At 43.6% G+C, this 13,294-nt stretch overlaps 1 protein-coding gene across 2 annotated transcripts; it reads right to left on the bottom strand.

Moving 5' to 3' along the window:
- Positions 1–910: 910 nt before the first annotated feature.
- On the bottom strand, positions 911–12,625 carry ezh2 (enhancer of zeste 2 polycomb repressive complex 2 subunit). Of its 2 annotated transcripts, none has more exons than XM_090189630.1 (20): positions 12,100–12,625; positions 9,071–9,194; positions 8,866–8,994; positions 8,584–8,703; positions 6,572–6,692; positions 6,277–6,462; positions 5,952–6,057; positions 5,285–5,448; positions 5,069–5,166; positions 4,748–4,991; positions 4,495–4,661; positions 4,295–4,389; positions 4,133–4,173; positions 3,856–3,981; positions 3,582–3,760; positions 3,393–3,488; positions 3,190–3,271; positions 3,019–3,099; positions 2,701–2,785; positions 911–2,523 (listed from the first exon to the last, which is right to left on the bottom strand). In XM_090189630.1, exons 2-20 carry the CDS (start codon positions 9,185–9,187, stop codon positions 2,463–2,465), a joined length of 2,298 nt encoding a protein of 765 aa, XP_090045756.1. In that variant the 5' UTR covers positions 9,188–9,194; positions 12,100–12,625; the 3' UTR covers positions 911–2,462. The 2 variants fall into 2 exon arrangements, with proteins under 2 accessions (XP_090045756.1, XP_036790985.2); XM_036935090.2 differs by having other exon boundaries at positions 5,279–5,448; positions 12,100–12,533.
- Between the last annotated feature and the right edge of the window lie 669 nt (positions 12,626–13,294).

The following is a 13,294-nucleotide window of genomic DNA, read 5'->3' as shown; positions in this document are numbered from 1 at the left end:
AGCTAACTATCGTTATCCTCCCAGACAAACATGACACATGCACTAGGAGGAGTTGGCTGAAGCACACAGAACTGGACCAGTACGCTACCTCCATATAGCCAGAGGAGTAGAGATGACTGGTTTTACCACCGGTCCGGACGAAGGAAATCAGTTGTCTGGATAAAATGGAGACGCCCCTGCAATTTAGATCTGTCGGGGGGCTTTATTCAATCTGTATCGCTGAAGTTCAGCGGAGACTGCATTCACGGTTAACGCTACATATTGCCTCAAACTACCTTTTAATTTCTATCGCGTAGAGCGCTGAAGTGTTGGATCCACTGAACTAGTGCCCCACCCCTAGCCTCTTCCCCCACGGGGTCTTGTAAAATCCCTGGTATGGGGTCAGGGTTTCATAGGGGATTGGACCTGTAACCCCTGTATCGTTACTGCATTGAGGAAACCATTTGTATAGTGTGGTTAATTTTACAAATGTGTGCTAAATAAAGTCAAGGTTTCTCTAGTGGTCTTGTCACTGGCTGGGTTGTTACTTACACCAAGATGTGGTGTGAATTTTCATTATAAACTGGGTGGTTTGAGCTCTGAATGCTGATTGGCTGGCAGCCGTATACACGGGTATGACAAAACATTTCTACTGCTCTAATTACGTTGGTAACCAGTTTATACTAGCAATGAGGCATGTCGGGAGTTTGTATATGGCCAATATACCACGGCTAAGGGCTGTCCTGCTTATTAACTCCCATATACACTACACCCCCTCGTGGCTTATTGCTTAATTATATAGCACTGTAGTCTATACCGCTCGTTTAACGCGACTCTGAAAAGTTGTTTGTGCAAAATTACTCATTACTGAAGTGGTTTTAAAATGCATAAGGTTTGTGGTTCAGTGGTTCAAAAAAAACAATTGGACACCTTCATTTTCTCATTTTATTCTGGATCACTTTGAACAATACTCCCTGTAAAGACAGTAAAAATCAGCACCTTGGAAATCAGACAGTAGTGGTCCCGGCTAGACAACTGGAGGAAACGTTACACAACAGTCAATATATAATTTGTATAGAGCGGTTTCCCTATTCCATGACAGAAGCACCACTGTTCTATGTAGTAGGCCTATATTTCTATGAACATTCTGTAATGTCCAATCCCACTGGACGCCAGCTGGCTCTACAACTCAGGAAGTATACATCCTAAACAGATGGGTGAGATACTTGTCCTCGAGCTGCTGTATCTGCTGGTTTTCCAGTCAGACCTGGTGTAAGCTGTGACATTGAATCAATGGATCTCCCAAGAACCAGAGTTCCCCAACCCTGTACTAACATTAGCAACAAACTACTTAAAGGAGATCGGCTCCTGACTTCCATCTAAACACAACCGTCAGTCATCTAGATCTGTCTGTAGGTCTTTACAGAGCCCTCTTTCAGTTGCTGGTAAAAGTTGACAAAGTTAGTTGTAAAAACAGGAGATAAATCAGAGCAGTTCGTCCCACTGCAGGTGAAGACGTGAACATTACTTAACATTATTCAAGGCTGGTTGTATTGGTTCAAGTCTGCAGTATTCACAAGCACCAGGCATCACTAGATTATAGTAGCAGTGAGGTCTTCCCGGGACTACAAACATGGAAGCTTTCATCATCATGCATTAACCAGATTGAGGATACATCTTTATCAATAAATCAACACTTAAGGGGTCTAATCAAGTGACTATTCAGTGTTCTAACGACGAGATTCAAGGCACAGCAGAAGTGGATACCTGGGGGCATTTACAAAACATCACACCGTCTTAGTTAGCACCATCTAGAATAGAGATTGTATCAAAGCATGCCTCAGGTGGTCAATGGTCATCAAATGTTCAAAACTTGAAGAAATTAAAGACAATATAGTTTTAGGAATAAACCAGAAGTCAGAGGAAAGAAAAAAAAACAGGTAGTGCTGCTGGTCAACATGCATCGTACACTGTCACCTCAGATATCAGGCTAGTCTCAAAACAATGTTCGGGCGTTCAAGAGTGGGTCTGAGACTAAGGGGTTTGGACACTGGCTAGTGGAGGGGGAAAAGTCAGTCACAGATGTTTTTAACCTGCATTTAGTCTAGCTGGTGGTCAGGGGCTAAGTAAAATGTTCAACAACCACTTGTTATGATTGAGTCAATGTGTCCATGGATTTGGATCAAGTATAAAAAGCGTAACAGAGCTAAAGAGATCCCTGCAGTGGATTTATTAAAACCTGTTTATGTGTTAGTTAGCTGTAAATGGAGGAAAGACCGTTCTAGTGACCATAGCAATGAGTCCTACATAACTCGGAACAGGAAGATTTGTTGGTAGAAAAACTATTCAAAGTGGGGAAAAAAAAGGTCTAAACTTCCCAGAATTCTTGAAGCACCCCAGGATTCCGACAATGAGTCGTTTGCGTTTCCTGAAGAGAAGAGCGTGCGTGCGTAAGGCCTTTGATCTAGAGGTAGAAGAGGGGATCATGGCATCTCCGATTCCCGCTCGATGCCGACGTACTTCAGAGCATCTGCTTGACTGTACCTGAGAGATAAGACAAGTTAGCTACAGACATCAAATCAACCACAAAGTGTGTGAGTATGCGTACGTATAAGTGTGTCAATGAGACCAAACAGGGAGCAAGTTTTAGACACCCTCCTCACGGGGTATTCAGATTGAAATGGCTGCAGACAGGCTGGTTAGTAACCCGTATATACTGACCGGTAGTCAAAGAAGAGCTCTTCTCCAGTCTGGATGGTTCTCTTAGCAAAGATCCCTATCCTGTGGTCCCCATTCACCATCATCACTGCAGAGATAAGAGACTGTTAGCACAACACAGAGGTCTTATCGGTGAAACTCTACATCAGTAACGTCTGTTGGTCCCATCTGCCGGTGTATTAGGTTATACACAACTGGCTGGATCAGCTGACATACTATACATCTAGTGGTTTAAACAGTACCGTAGCACACCTAGTCTGATCCTCTCTGGAAACAGTCACCCAAAATCAACTAATGAAAGGGATTATGGTATTGTCTGACCTTTTGCATAGCAGTTGGGGTGGACGGAATGGTTGGCGAAACGAATCTTGTTTCCTTTCCTAGTAGCATCCACTACAAAATCTGGGGTGGAGAGAGAAATAATTAGCTTTCCCTCCCACTTAGCTTATCAAAAACAGTATTTCAATACTTCTGTATGCGTGTGTGTGTTACCGTTGTTGAGGTTGAAGAGGAAGCTACACATGTATTTGTCGTAGACCTTCCCTCTGCGATCCGCCTCATCTTGGGAGATTATCTACAAGGAGGGGAGAGAAAAACACAACACGGAGAACAAAACAATTATTTTCCACAGGCTTGTACATTACACACAAGTCAAACAAAACCATCACCCTGACAGACACAGGGCCAAGCCTCACCTCCCCACAGTACTCAGAGATGAACTCATTCTTCTGAACTGGCTCTTTGATGAAGATGCCCCAGCCTGCTACATCAGACGGAGCTAGGAGCAGGTGCTGAGAGGGGGGGGGGGGGGGGGGGAAATCACAAGAGTGAGCTACTGATATCAAGTGTGTGTGTGTGTGTGTGTGTGTGTGTGTGTGTGTTACCTTCTTGGCTCCCCTCTGTATGGAGCAGTTTTTACAGGAGACGTTCTTGCTGTCCCAGTGTTCAGCGGCTCCGCAGGTCAGACACAGGTCAGGGTCACACTCTCTGACCGCCAGGTAACACGGACACTGTTTAGTGTTACACTGGGCCTTACACCTGCAGCCTGGGAAACGGTTCTGACCTACCCACACAGAGAGAGAGAGAGACGATTCGAGAGTGTGGACTGGTTTGCACTGTAATTATGGATCAAAATAAACTATTAAAACATTTCCTCACACTCTGAGCTGCACTGGCAGAACTTCTCACAGAAGTTCTGAGCAGTGACACAGGGACAGGAGGAGTCACAGGGCTGGCGGGGGTGGTCACATGGCTGGTAGTTATACACGTGGTTGGACGAACCATCTACAGGGGTAGGGGTCAAGCACAGGTCAGCGCTGTCACACAAAGATAAAAACTGATAAATGAATCACAATGATTAAAAAAAACACATTCAATCACATTCTAAGATTGAGTGAGGCTGTAATGTCAGGAGAGTTCTAGAGACAATCGTCACCTTTCTTCAGTTGGATCTTCCTGCAGTGAGTGGCCCACAACCTAAAAAAGGAGATTGTGAGTAGTCTTTTCTGTGGAAGTTGACAACCAGAGCTGACTATGTCCTGCAGTCAGCCCATTACTGCACCCTGAAGTAGTCTGTCCATATTTGGGCATGGCGTACCTGTGTTTCCTCTTCTTCTTGCGAGGGGGCGTGTCTTCGTCCTCGGCCGGAGCGCGAGCGATGATACTAGACTCCTTCACTCTGAACTCATATACCTAGAGACACACCAATTACCAGACAATATACAAAATGTCTTTCCATAAAAGTCATGGGAGAGAAAGCCAGAGAAATGCATAGGTGCTGTGGTGATAAAAACAGACCTGTCTGCAGGTCTTGGTTCCTATGAGCCGTGCTATAGCGCAGTAGTTGTCGTAGTAGGTTCCGATGAGAACCCTAAAGAGTGAAGCCTCGGCTCCGCTCCAATCAACAACCTGAGGGTCACACGTCAGCTTCAACTTCACTGGAGTCTGGCACCGTGAGTTACCCTCTGGATTACATAAAAGGCAATGGTTAGTGTGTGGGTGTGTGCATAGGACTGGGTATGGTGTTTGGCTGGCGCACGTGTGTATGTACCTGAACTGCTGGTGGTCTCGTCCTTCTTGTCATCATCATCATCATCATCATCATCATTATCATTATCGTCGTCGTCTTTCCCCTCCTGCTCGCTGTCCGTGTCTTTGGTGTCGGTGGAGACTGTTGGTGTACTAGGCCGGCTGTTGCCGATGGGTCGTCCCCGGCGACGGCTCACTGGGCGTTTGGAAGGGGTCTTGGACCTCTCGGTTGCCATGCCGTCAGGATACTCCCTCACCAATCCATCCTAAACAACCACCACAGAACAACAGTCAGAACTGAAGGTGTCTGAGTGTGTCTGAGTGTGTGTCTGAGTGTACTTGCCTTCACCAGGTACATGTAGCACTCGTCACCACAGGGTTTACTGTCTACCAGATTCTCCATGTTCTTACGCTTATAGGTGTTAGGAGTCGCATGGAAGGCTGGAGTGAGAGATACAAAGACGAGAGAGATGAGGGGTCATAGTGAAGTCAGAGTGTTGGTGCAGAACAGTCCAAATGTGGTGAGAGAGAGTGTGTGTGTCTGTGTCCGTACACTCACGGTGCAGGAAGCAGTCGTATTTGAAGCAGCGTCGGCAGAAGAGTGTGTGGAAGGAGTGTAGACTCTGTTCCCTCTGAACGGAGCGAGCGTTGGGACCGTCCATGTTAGGAGTACACTCTGGAGGCAACGCACCAGGCAACTGGGGCTCTGTCAGCTCCTTGTACCTGATCACACACACGCCATTAGATCTGAGGCAGGACAGGAATATGTTCTACTGACACACACGGGCTGATACAATAATCGTATTATCGTGTAACCAACAATTATGGACAATAACTGAGCTAAACGAATGATCATCATAATAATTTTCATAGATTAATTTTAGTAATGGGGGTATTCAACTATATTTTCAAGTAGATATAGTTGACCCAATAGCAGTTTTTATTGTTTACATCAAGAGGGTAAAGTTGGAAATGGTTTTACAACCAGAATGGCACAGTTGAGAGAAGGTTCATTTCCAAAAGCGCCAAACATTAGTTTGAGAGACAGGGTACCACCAAAGCTGTGTTGTATTCATTAGGTATGACAAACCTCATTTGCAACTATGTACAGTACACGCTCAGAAATAAAAATCTATCATTACAATGACAATTAATTGTTACTCCAAACTCCATCATCACTGCCCTAATACACACACACTTTATATGACACACAGAGGGGTAGTTACTTTTCTCGAAGTTCCTCTGTTGAGCCCTTATCAGGGAACATTGAGGAGATGGCTTCAAAGATCTTATCAGACGGAAACTTCTTAGAGCTGTCACTGCTGCCTTGGCCTGCAAGCAGAGGACAAAGGGGTTACACACACAATTTCTACCAACAGTCACTGCGTCAGCCCACACAGGAGGGTGTAAGGAGATAGAAATTTGAAAGGACAAGGACCTAGGGAAGGGAAATAGGGGAGAGATCTGTGAGATAAAGGTTTAAGGGAATGGTTTTGGGATAGGGCCCATATCTATTCTCAGTTGGATGATAGCAGTGGCCGTCTGTCTTACTGTCAGTGTTGATCAGGGGTTCCTTTCGGGGGTCCTCGGCCAGGTGGTCCTTCGCCTCACAGAGCTCCATCTTCTCAAGCTTAAACTCCTGCTCTTCTTCATCATCATCCTCATCATCGTTGTCACTGTACTGGGTCAGGGCACCCACCAGCTCCACAAAGATCTCATCGTTGATGAAGCCGCACTCTGGAAACACAGACAGTCATTTAACATGAACACACACAACACATCCAAAAACACAAGACTTGATAATATCAAATATTTGTGTGTGTGTGCGCAAGCGTGCATGTCTTACCCCTGTCTCCGTGAACTTTGCCATCGTAGTTCTTGATGAGTTCTTCTATGAAGGTTCCGTCTTGGTCCAGAATCTCGTCTCCCATGTAAGGGATGTTGTGGAGAACCGTTTCGTCTTCTACCTACAAGGCAGACCAGGTGTGTCAGGACAACTCCATTATAGTCTGTGACGTCACTATCATCAAGTCGGTACTAGACTACGCCATCGGGTTGGATAACTGTGGTTCTAGTGCACGTGTCAGAACAAGCTTAGTATTGCGTGTTTACAATGAATGTCTGCTGTAGCAGTGTGTTTACCATGAAGTTCTGCTGTAGCAGCGTGTTTACCATGAAGTTCTGCTGTAGCAGTGTGTTTACCATGAAATTCTGCTGTAGCAGTGTGTTTACCATGAAGTTCTGCTGTAGCAGTGTGTTTACCATGAAGTTCTGCTGTAGCAGTGTGTTTACCATGAAGTTCTGCTGTAGCAGTGTGTTTACCATGAAGTTCTGCTGTAGCAGTGTGTTTACCATGAAGTTCTGCTGTAGCAGTGTGTTTACCATGAAGTTCTGCTGTAGCAGTGTGTTTACCATGAAGTTCTGCTGTAGCAGTGTGTTTACCATGAAGTTCTGCTGTAGCAGTGTGTTTACCATGAAGTTCTGCTGTAGCAGTGTGTTTACCATGAAGTTCTGCTGTAGCAGTGTGTTTACCATGAAGTTCTGCTGTAGCAGTGTGTTTACCATGAAGTTCTGCTGTAGCAGCGTGTTTACCATGAAGTTCTGCTGTAGCAGCGTGTATACCATGAAGTTCTGCTGTAGCAGCGTGTTTACCATGGAGTTCTGCTGTAGCAGTGTGTTTACCATGGAGTTCTGCTGTAGCAGTGTGTTTACCATGAAGTTCTGCTGTAGCAGTATGTTTACCATGGAGTTCTGCTGTAGCAGTGTGTTTACCATGAAGTTCTGCTGTAGCAGTATGTTTACCATGAAGTTCTGCTGTAGCAGTGTGTATACCATGAAGTTCTGCTGTAGCAGTGTGTATACCATGAAGTTCTGCTGTAGCAGTGTGTTTACCATGAAGTTCTGCTGTAGCAGCGTGTTTACCATGGAGTTCTGCTGTAGCAGTGTGTTTACCATGAAGTTCTGCTGTAGCAGTGTGTTTACCATGAAGTTCTGCTGTAGCAGTGTGTATACCATGAAGTTCTGCTGTAGCAGTGTGTATACCATGAAGTTCTGCTGTAGCAGCGTGTTTACCATGAAGTTCTGTTGTAGCAGTGTGTATACCATGAAGTTCTGCTGTAGCAGCGTGTTTACCATGGAGTTCTGCTGTAGCAGTGTGTTTACCATGAAGTTCTGCTGTAGCAGTATGTTTACCATGAAGTTCTGCTGTAGCAGTGTGTATACCATGAAGTTCTGCTGTAGCAGTGTGTTTACCATGAAGTTCTGCTGTAGCAGTGTGTATACCATGAAGTTCTGCTGTAGCAGTGTGTTTACCATGGAGTTCTGCTGTAGCAGCGTGTTTACCATGAAGTTCTGCTGTAGCAGTATGTTTACCATGAAGTTCTGCTGTAGCAGTGTGTATACCATGAAGTTCTGCTGTAGCAGTGTGTATACCATGAAGTTCTGCTGTAGCAGTGTGTTTACCATGAAGTTCTGCTGTAGCAGTGTGTATACCATGAAGTTCTGCTGTAGCAGCGTGTTTACCATGAAGTTCTGCTGTAGCAGTGTGTTTACCATGAAGTTCTGCTGTAGCAGCGTGTTTACCATGAAGTTCTGCTGTAGCAGTGTGTTTACCATGAAGTTCTGCTGTAGCAGTGTGTTTACCATGAAGTTCTGCTGTAGCAGTGTGTTTACCATGAAGTTCTGCTGTAGCAGTGTGTTTACCATGAAGTTCTGCTGTAGCAGTGTGTATACCATGAAGTTCTGCTGTAGCAGTGTGTTTACCATGAAGTTCTGCTGTAGCAGCGTGTTTACCATGAAGTTCTGCTGTAGCAGTGTGTTTACCATGAAGTTCTGCTGTAGCAGTGTGTGCGTGTTTACCATGAAGTTCTGCTGTAGCGGGGACCAGGAGTACATGACAGGGACAGAGGCTACAGCGTTGAGCGTCTTCAGAGGTATCACCTGTTTGGAGAACTCAGAGAAACCACTGTCCACTGTGCACTGTAGGAGACAAGACCACACACACACACACACTAGAGGACTCAGACAAGCCTCCACTGGAAAGTGAAGTGTAAAAAGTCCTAAATGGTGAAAAACAGTAAACTGGTAACGTAGATTTTCAATATCTCTGGAAAGGTGTGTGTTTGTGAAACATGCGCTGACCTCTCTGGTCCCTCGTAAGGAGCTAACAGATGTCATGATGTGAACGGGCTGGATCCTTCTGGTCTTCCACTCAGCGTTCAGGATGTCTGTCCGCTCCAGGATCCTCTGACGGTTAGAGTTAAACATACTCTGGGGGGAGAGACACTGTCAGAAACCTGTGTGTGTGTGTGAGATATATCTGTAATGTTTGTTTGTGTATATGTACCTTGACCTCATCAGCCCGTCTGAAACGTTTGAGTTGGCGTAGCCTCATGTACTCAGACTTCACCCGTCTCCTCCAACACACTGGTCCCTTCTCAGACCGCTTCCCTGTCAGCACCATGGTCAACCTGGAACACACATACACAGCTTTAGAACCATGCACAGTACAAGAGTAAAGACAAATAGCTATGGTTCTGGACTAACGGCTAAGAGTTGACATGAAAACACACAACTGAGCTTTGGACCCCATAGCTGGTCATGGAACATGTTGATAAGGGTGCATGACAGTCTCTTCAGAGTCAACGGCTGTTTCAGTTTCAATTCCCACCTCTACTCCCTTTCTACAGCTGCAATGAGACAGTCATGCCAGGCCAGTTCATAGTTATGCAAATAAGGGGAAACACCCCCAAACTAATTTCTGGTTGCATGTTTCAAATTCATTGTCCATTTACTTGGGGTAAAACATAAATCAGTCTTTGCTGGCTTCCATTACACATGCTCAGTCCCAACTAAACACAGTATTGAAGCCTCCATAATAACATCCGCGTCTCTCTGCTCGATAAGGCCTGGAGAAACGGATGCTGGAGAGGGCCCTAGTTCGAAGTCATTGGCAACAGAAATCAAATTAGAGTTGTGCGTCTGCTACGTGACTGCTGTCTAGAATAGGATGAACTTTAATGTCCCCAAGGGGAAATTGTCTTACCAACAGAGTACTGCCGTATACAAAATCGACACTGTACATTATACACTCAGGTTTTTTTTCTGCATAGTGTTTTTTCCAGCCTCCTATGTCCAAACAGTACAATTATATATATTTTATAATTTGGGGAATGGAAAAATGTTTTAGTGTAAAATTAAAATGACTAAAACCAGATATAATTACAATTGTAAAAGAGAACATGTTCTCAACTTGCCTACCTGCTTAAATAAAGGTTAAATAAAAATAAAATGTAAAAAATAAAGTACATAGAAAAGATAATGGACCTATATATTTTTTACAAGATCATCTTTGAGATCTAACAATCACCAAAATAAACACTAGTCAGTCAAATTCCCCAAATGATGCATTCAGAAGTATTTTTGTCATGGCATGGGGCACCCATTGATTTGTTATAATGTTTGAGTCACTCAGATAGCATAAGCCATGGTGAAATGTGTAGAATTTAAGGAAATCAACTTTGAAATGGCAACATGTTCTCAGCCCCATGGCACGAAATTAGCTTTAAAACAGCACCTTTTTCCTCTTAGCAAAATGTGTAGAATTGCAGGACATGAGCTTTAAAACACTACATTTTGTCACTAGCCAACAGGAGGGCCTCTAACATTTTAAGTCAGTGACTGCACCATTGGCCAAGCCCATGGTCCTACCCCCACCACCATTTTCAACCAGAAAAACCCTGCAGACTAAACATAATAAAAACATTGCATTGTCTGTGATTGTTCAAAACAACTTACTGATCACATACTGCTAGAAAGAACACTGCCTATAGCTCTGACTAGAGGAACTATAATGTATCCTTTTCTTAATCTGCATTGATATTGTGCATCTGTCCTGCCTGGGTGGGTCTAACCCAATGGATCCCCTACCTTAAGGAAATACAGTATCCTGTGCTGCCATGAAAATCTGTTATCTTATCACAGTCACCACACTGGATGCTCATGTTTAGGGCTTTGCCACGCATAGAGGAAAGGAGTAAGACTTACTGTAGAATTACACATCACTGAAAATTATTTGTCAAATTTTTGTGTTCAACAGTTCAATACAAACATGTTCATATGTTAGATTGAAGGGCTCAATACTCAAAGATGGAGGGGACAATTAACAGTATTATAATTAAAAGGTAATAGAGAACAATAGTAAATGCGTCTCTTTTTGAAGGCACTAACTCCTCCATGGTTCGTTGAACAAAGTCTTTCAGCTATTTTTTTTTAAACAAGGTTTTTGGATAAACGCCCAAAATAAGGCCTGTGTCTGTGGTAAACACAGGTTAGGAGATCTTATACGTTTTGTTCTATGAGACAATCTTCATCAGCTAACATCACTTTGTGATTTTTGAAGCATTTATGTAATACTTAAAAAAATATATATAACGCAAATAAAGACTTTATAAAGGTAATGTTAACTGATTGATATTACCATTATAGAACTAAACGTATAAGATCTCATAAACCCGTGTTAATGTCAGACCTTATTATCGGCGTTTATTCAAAAACCCTATTCCTTCCTCATAGAAATGTCTAAACGAACCAGAGGTAAATCATTTCCGGTTTTTAGGACTACAAGCTGGCGAGTTCTATTCTGTACTAGACTAGTGCCATATTACTGGTATGTAGTGGCAAGTGGCTGAATAGCGCCCCTATTGGAAATATGAAGAACAACAAGTATATCAGAGTCGGGAAGGCTTTCACCTTTCGCTCTCAACTGCCTCGAGTGACACACATTGGACCCTAATTCTGTCATTGTTGTCATGTCAAATGTGACTAATTTTTTGATAGAATTGTAGCGAACACTAGCTAGCGGTTCTCGAGGTAGCTGACGTTAGTATCGTGCACATTTCCCAATTCAGATGTTAGCTAGCTAAATGTCCATTTCAAACCATCCTGACAAATAATTCGATTTAGCTAGCTAACTAATTTAAAAGGATGACACCGCTACACAGTTCAATAAAGTTCAATGTTGGGAGTAAACGTGTAAACCTGGTACGATTTGAAGTGAAGAAAGGAAAACCCTTCCGCGCCTCCACCGCAGACAAACACCAGTTAATTTGCAAAGTGAAGTAACGTTACACAACTGTCATCTTGCCACATTCATTGGCTGGCTAACTTATTGGCATAATTTACAAATATAACTTCCAGATCAAACAAGTGAATAAATGTATCAATTCTAACATTAACCTTCCATACCTGGCTAGCCGGTTAGCTAGCAAGCTAACTAGCGACCAAGACATAGATAGCTAGCTAACGTTACATATGTGGCTATTATTTATTTTTTCAGAGGAAAGAAGAATTGTATATTTTGACAGCATTTCCTACCTGCAGAGGGGGGTCCGTCCTCATTCAATGAAGTGACTCGGGATCTATCCGATACGCACCAAGCGAGAATCTTTCGTTGATCGGGATTGGATTACTAACGTTACTATGTTTTGTTGGCTAGCTCGTTAGCACCGAGAGAAAGGGGGAGTCGATTCACCTCGCGCGTCCTCTAGCTAGCGAACACCGGCTTGCTACGCTTCTTTCTGGTATGTACTTCCCAATGGAAATAACACGGATAGTTTGATGCGGAATTAACTTCTTGTAAAATATTATGTTTTACTGAACAGTTTCTCAATTTCTATATTTCCGCCTCAGCAACTATTCAAACGTCTCTCTCCGTCTCTTTCACTCACATTCGCCGCCCACTCGGGCCACTGCAGCTTCAACGAGCGCCAAACATACGGGCCAATCACCGCCGCCGATATTCAAGATTCTCACTACGGTGCATTGCGATGGGTCGGATTGTATCAGGGAGCTGGCCAATGATAGGCCGCGCTACAACGGGGCCCCGGAATGGGGGACATGTGGGGAAGTTTCCTTTGTTCTCTTGGTTATCAACGATACAAATGCCTAGCAAAGATGTAGATGCGAAGTGTTTACTCTATTACCTGGTGCCACATGTATGTGCAACTATTTACAATTACGACTCCTCATCATGGTAATATCATATTTAATAATCCATGAGAAAATGTGAATGTACAATTTCAGTAGATATGAGTAAATATTGGTAGCAAAACCGTTTAGTACAAAGCAATGTACTATGTGTTTTATATTGTAGAAAGGTGTATAAAGTAAATATCTTCTTTATTTTTATTCTGGTCATGGCATGTAACCTTGTTATGGTCGGGTATAGCCTCAACAGTCTAAAGTCGCTTTCTGTCATCACATTTTCTCTATATGCACTGACAGCAAAGAGCTAGGGAGGATAATTGCTTACTCATTGCGTTAACTTCCCTCTCCTCCTTCTCAAAACTCATTGAAGGAGAAGTGGCTCTCATCAAATTGATTTTGGGAAGGAGAGAGGACGCGAGGAGTAAGCAATTATTCTCCCCAGCTCTTTCCTGAGTATTCAATTGACATCTTACCCATGACAGTAAAAACGAATTATTGTTCATCCTCTTGTACATACTTTACAGCTAGGCTGAGTTTACTGACTTGTAATCATGTAGGGAGGTCGAAAAGGAGAGGGAGCCAC

The sequence above is a fragment of the Oncorhynchus mykiss genome, chromosome 11 (assembly GCF_057628025.1).
Source record: "Oncorhynchus mykiss isolate SJ-2025 chromosome 11, ASM5762802v1, whole genome shotgun sequence".
Taxonomy (NCBI): Eukaryota; Metazoa; Chordata; class Actinopteri; order Salmoniformes; family Salmonidae; genus Oncorhynchus; species Oncorhynchus mykiss.
The sequence above is the reverse complement of the archived record's forward strand: the minus strand, read 5'-3'. Positions and strand labels throughout refer to the sequence as shown.

Excerpts from the sequence above, each read along its gene's own strand:
- ezh2 (XM_036935090.2), bottom strand. The coding sequence starts at position 9,187 with ATGGTGCTGACAGGGAAGCGGTCTGAGAAGGGACCAGTGTGTTGGAGG. Across the intron at positions 4,992-5,068 it reads GCTACATGTACCTGGTGAAG|GATGGATTGGTGAGGGAGTA; the intron begins GCAAGTACACTC and ends GTGGTTGTTTAG. Across the intron at positions 3,100-3,189 it reads CCTCTTCAACCTCAACAACG|ATTTTGTAGTGGATGCTACT; the intron begins GTAACACACACA and ends TCTCCACCCCAG.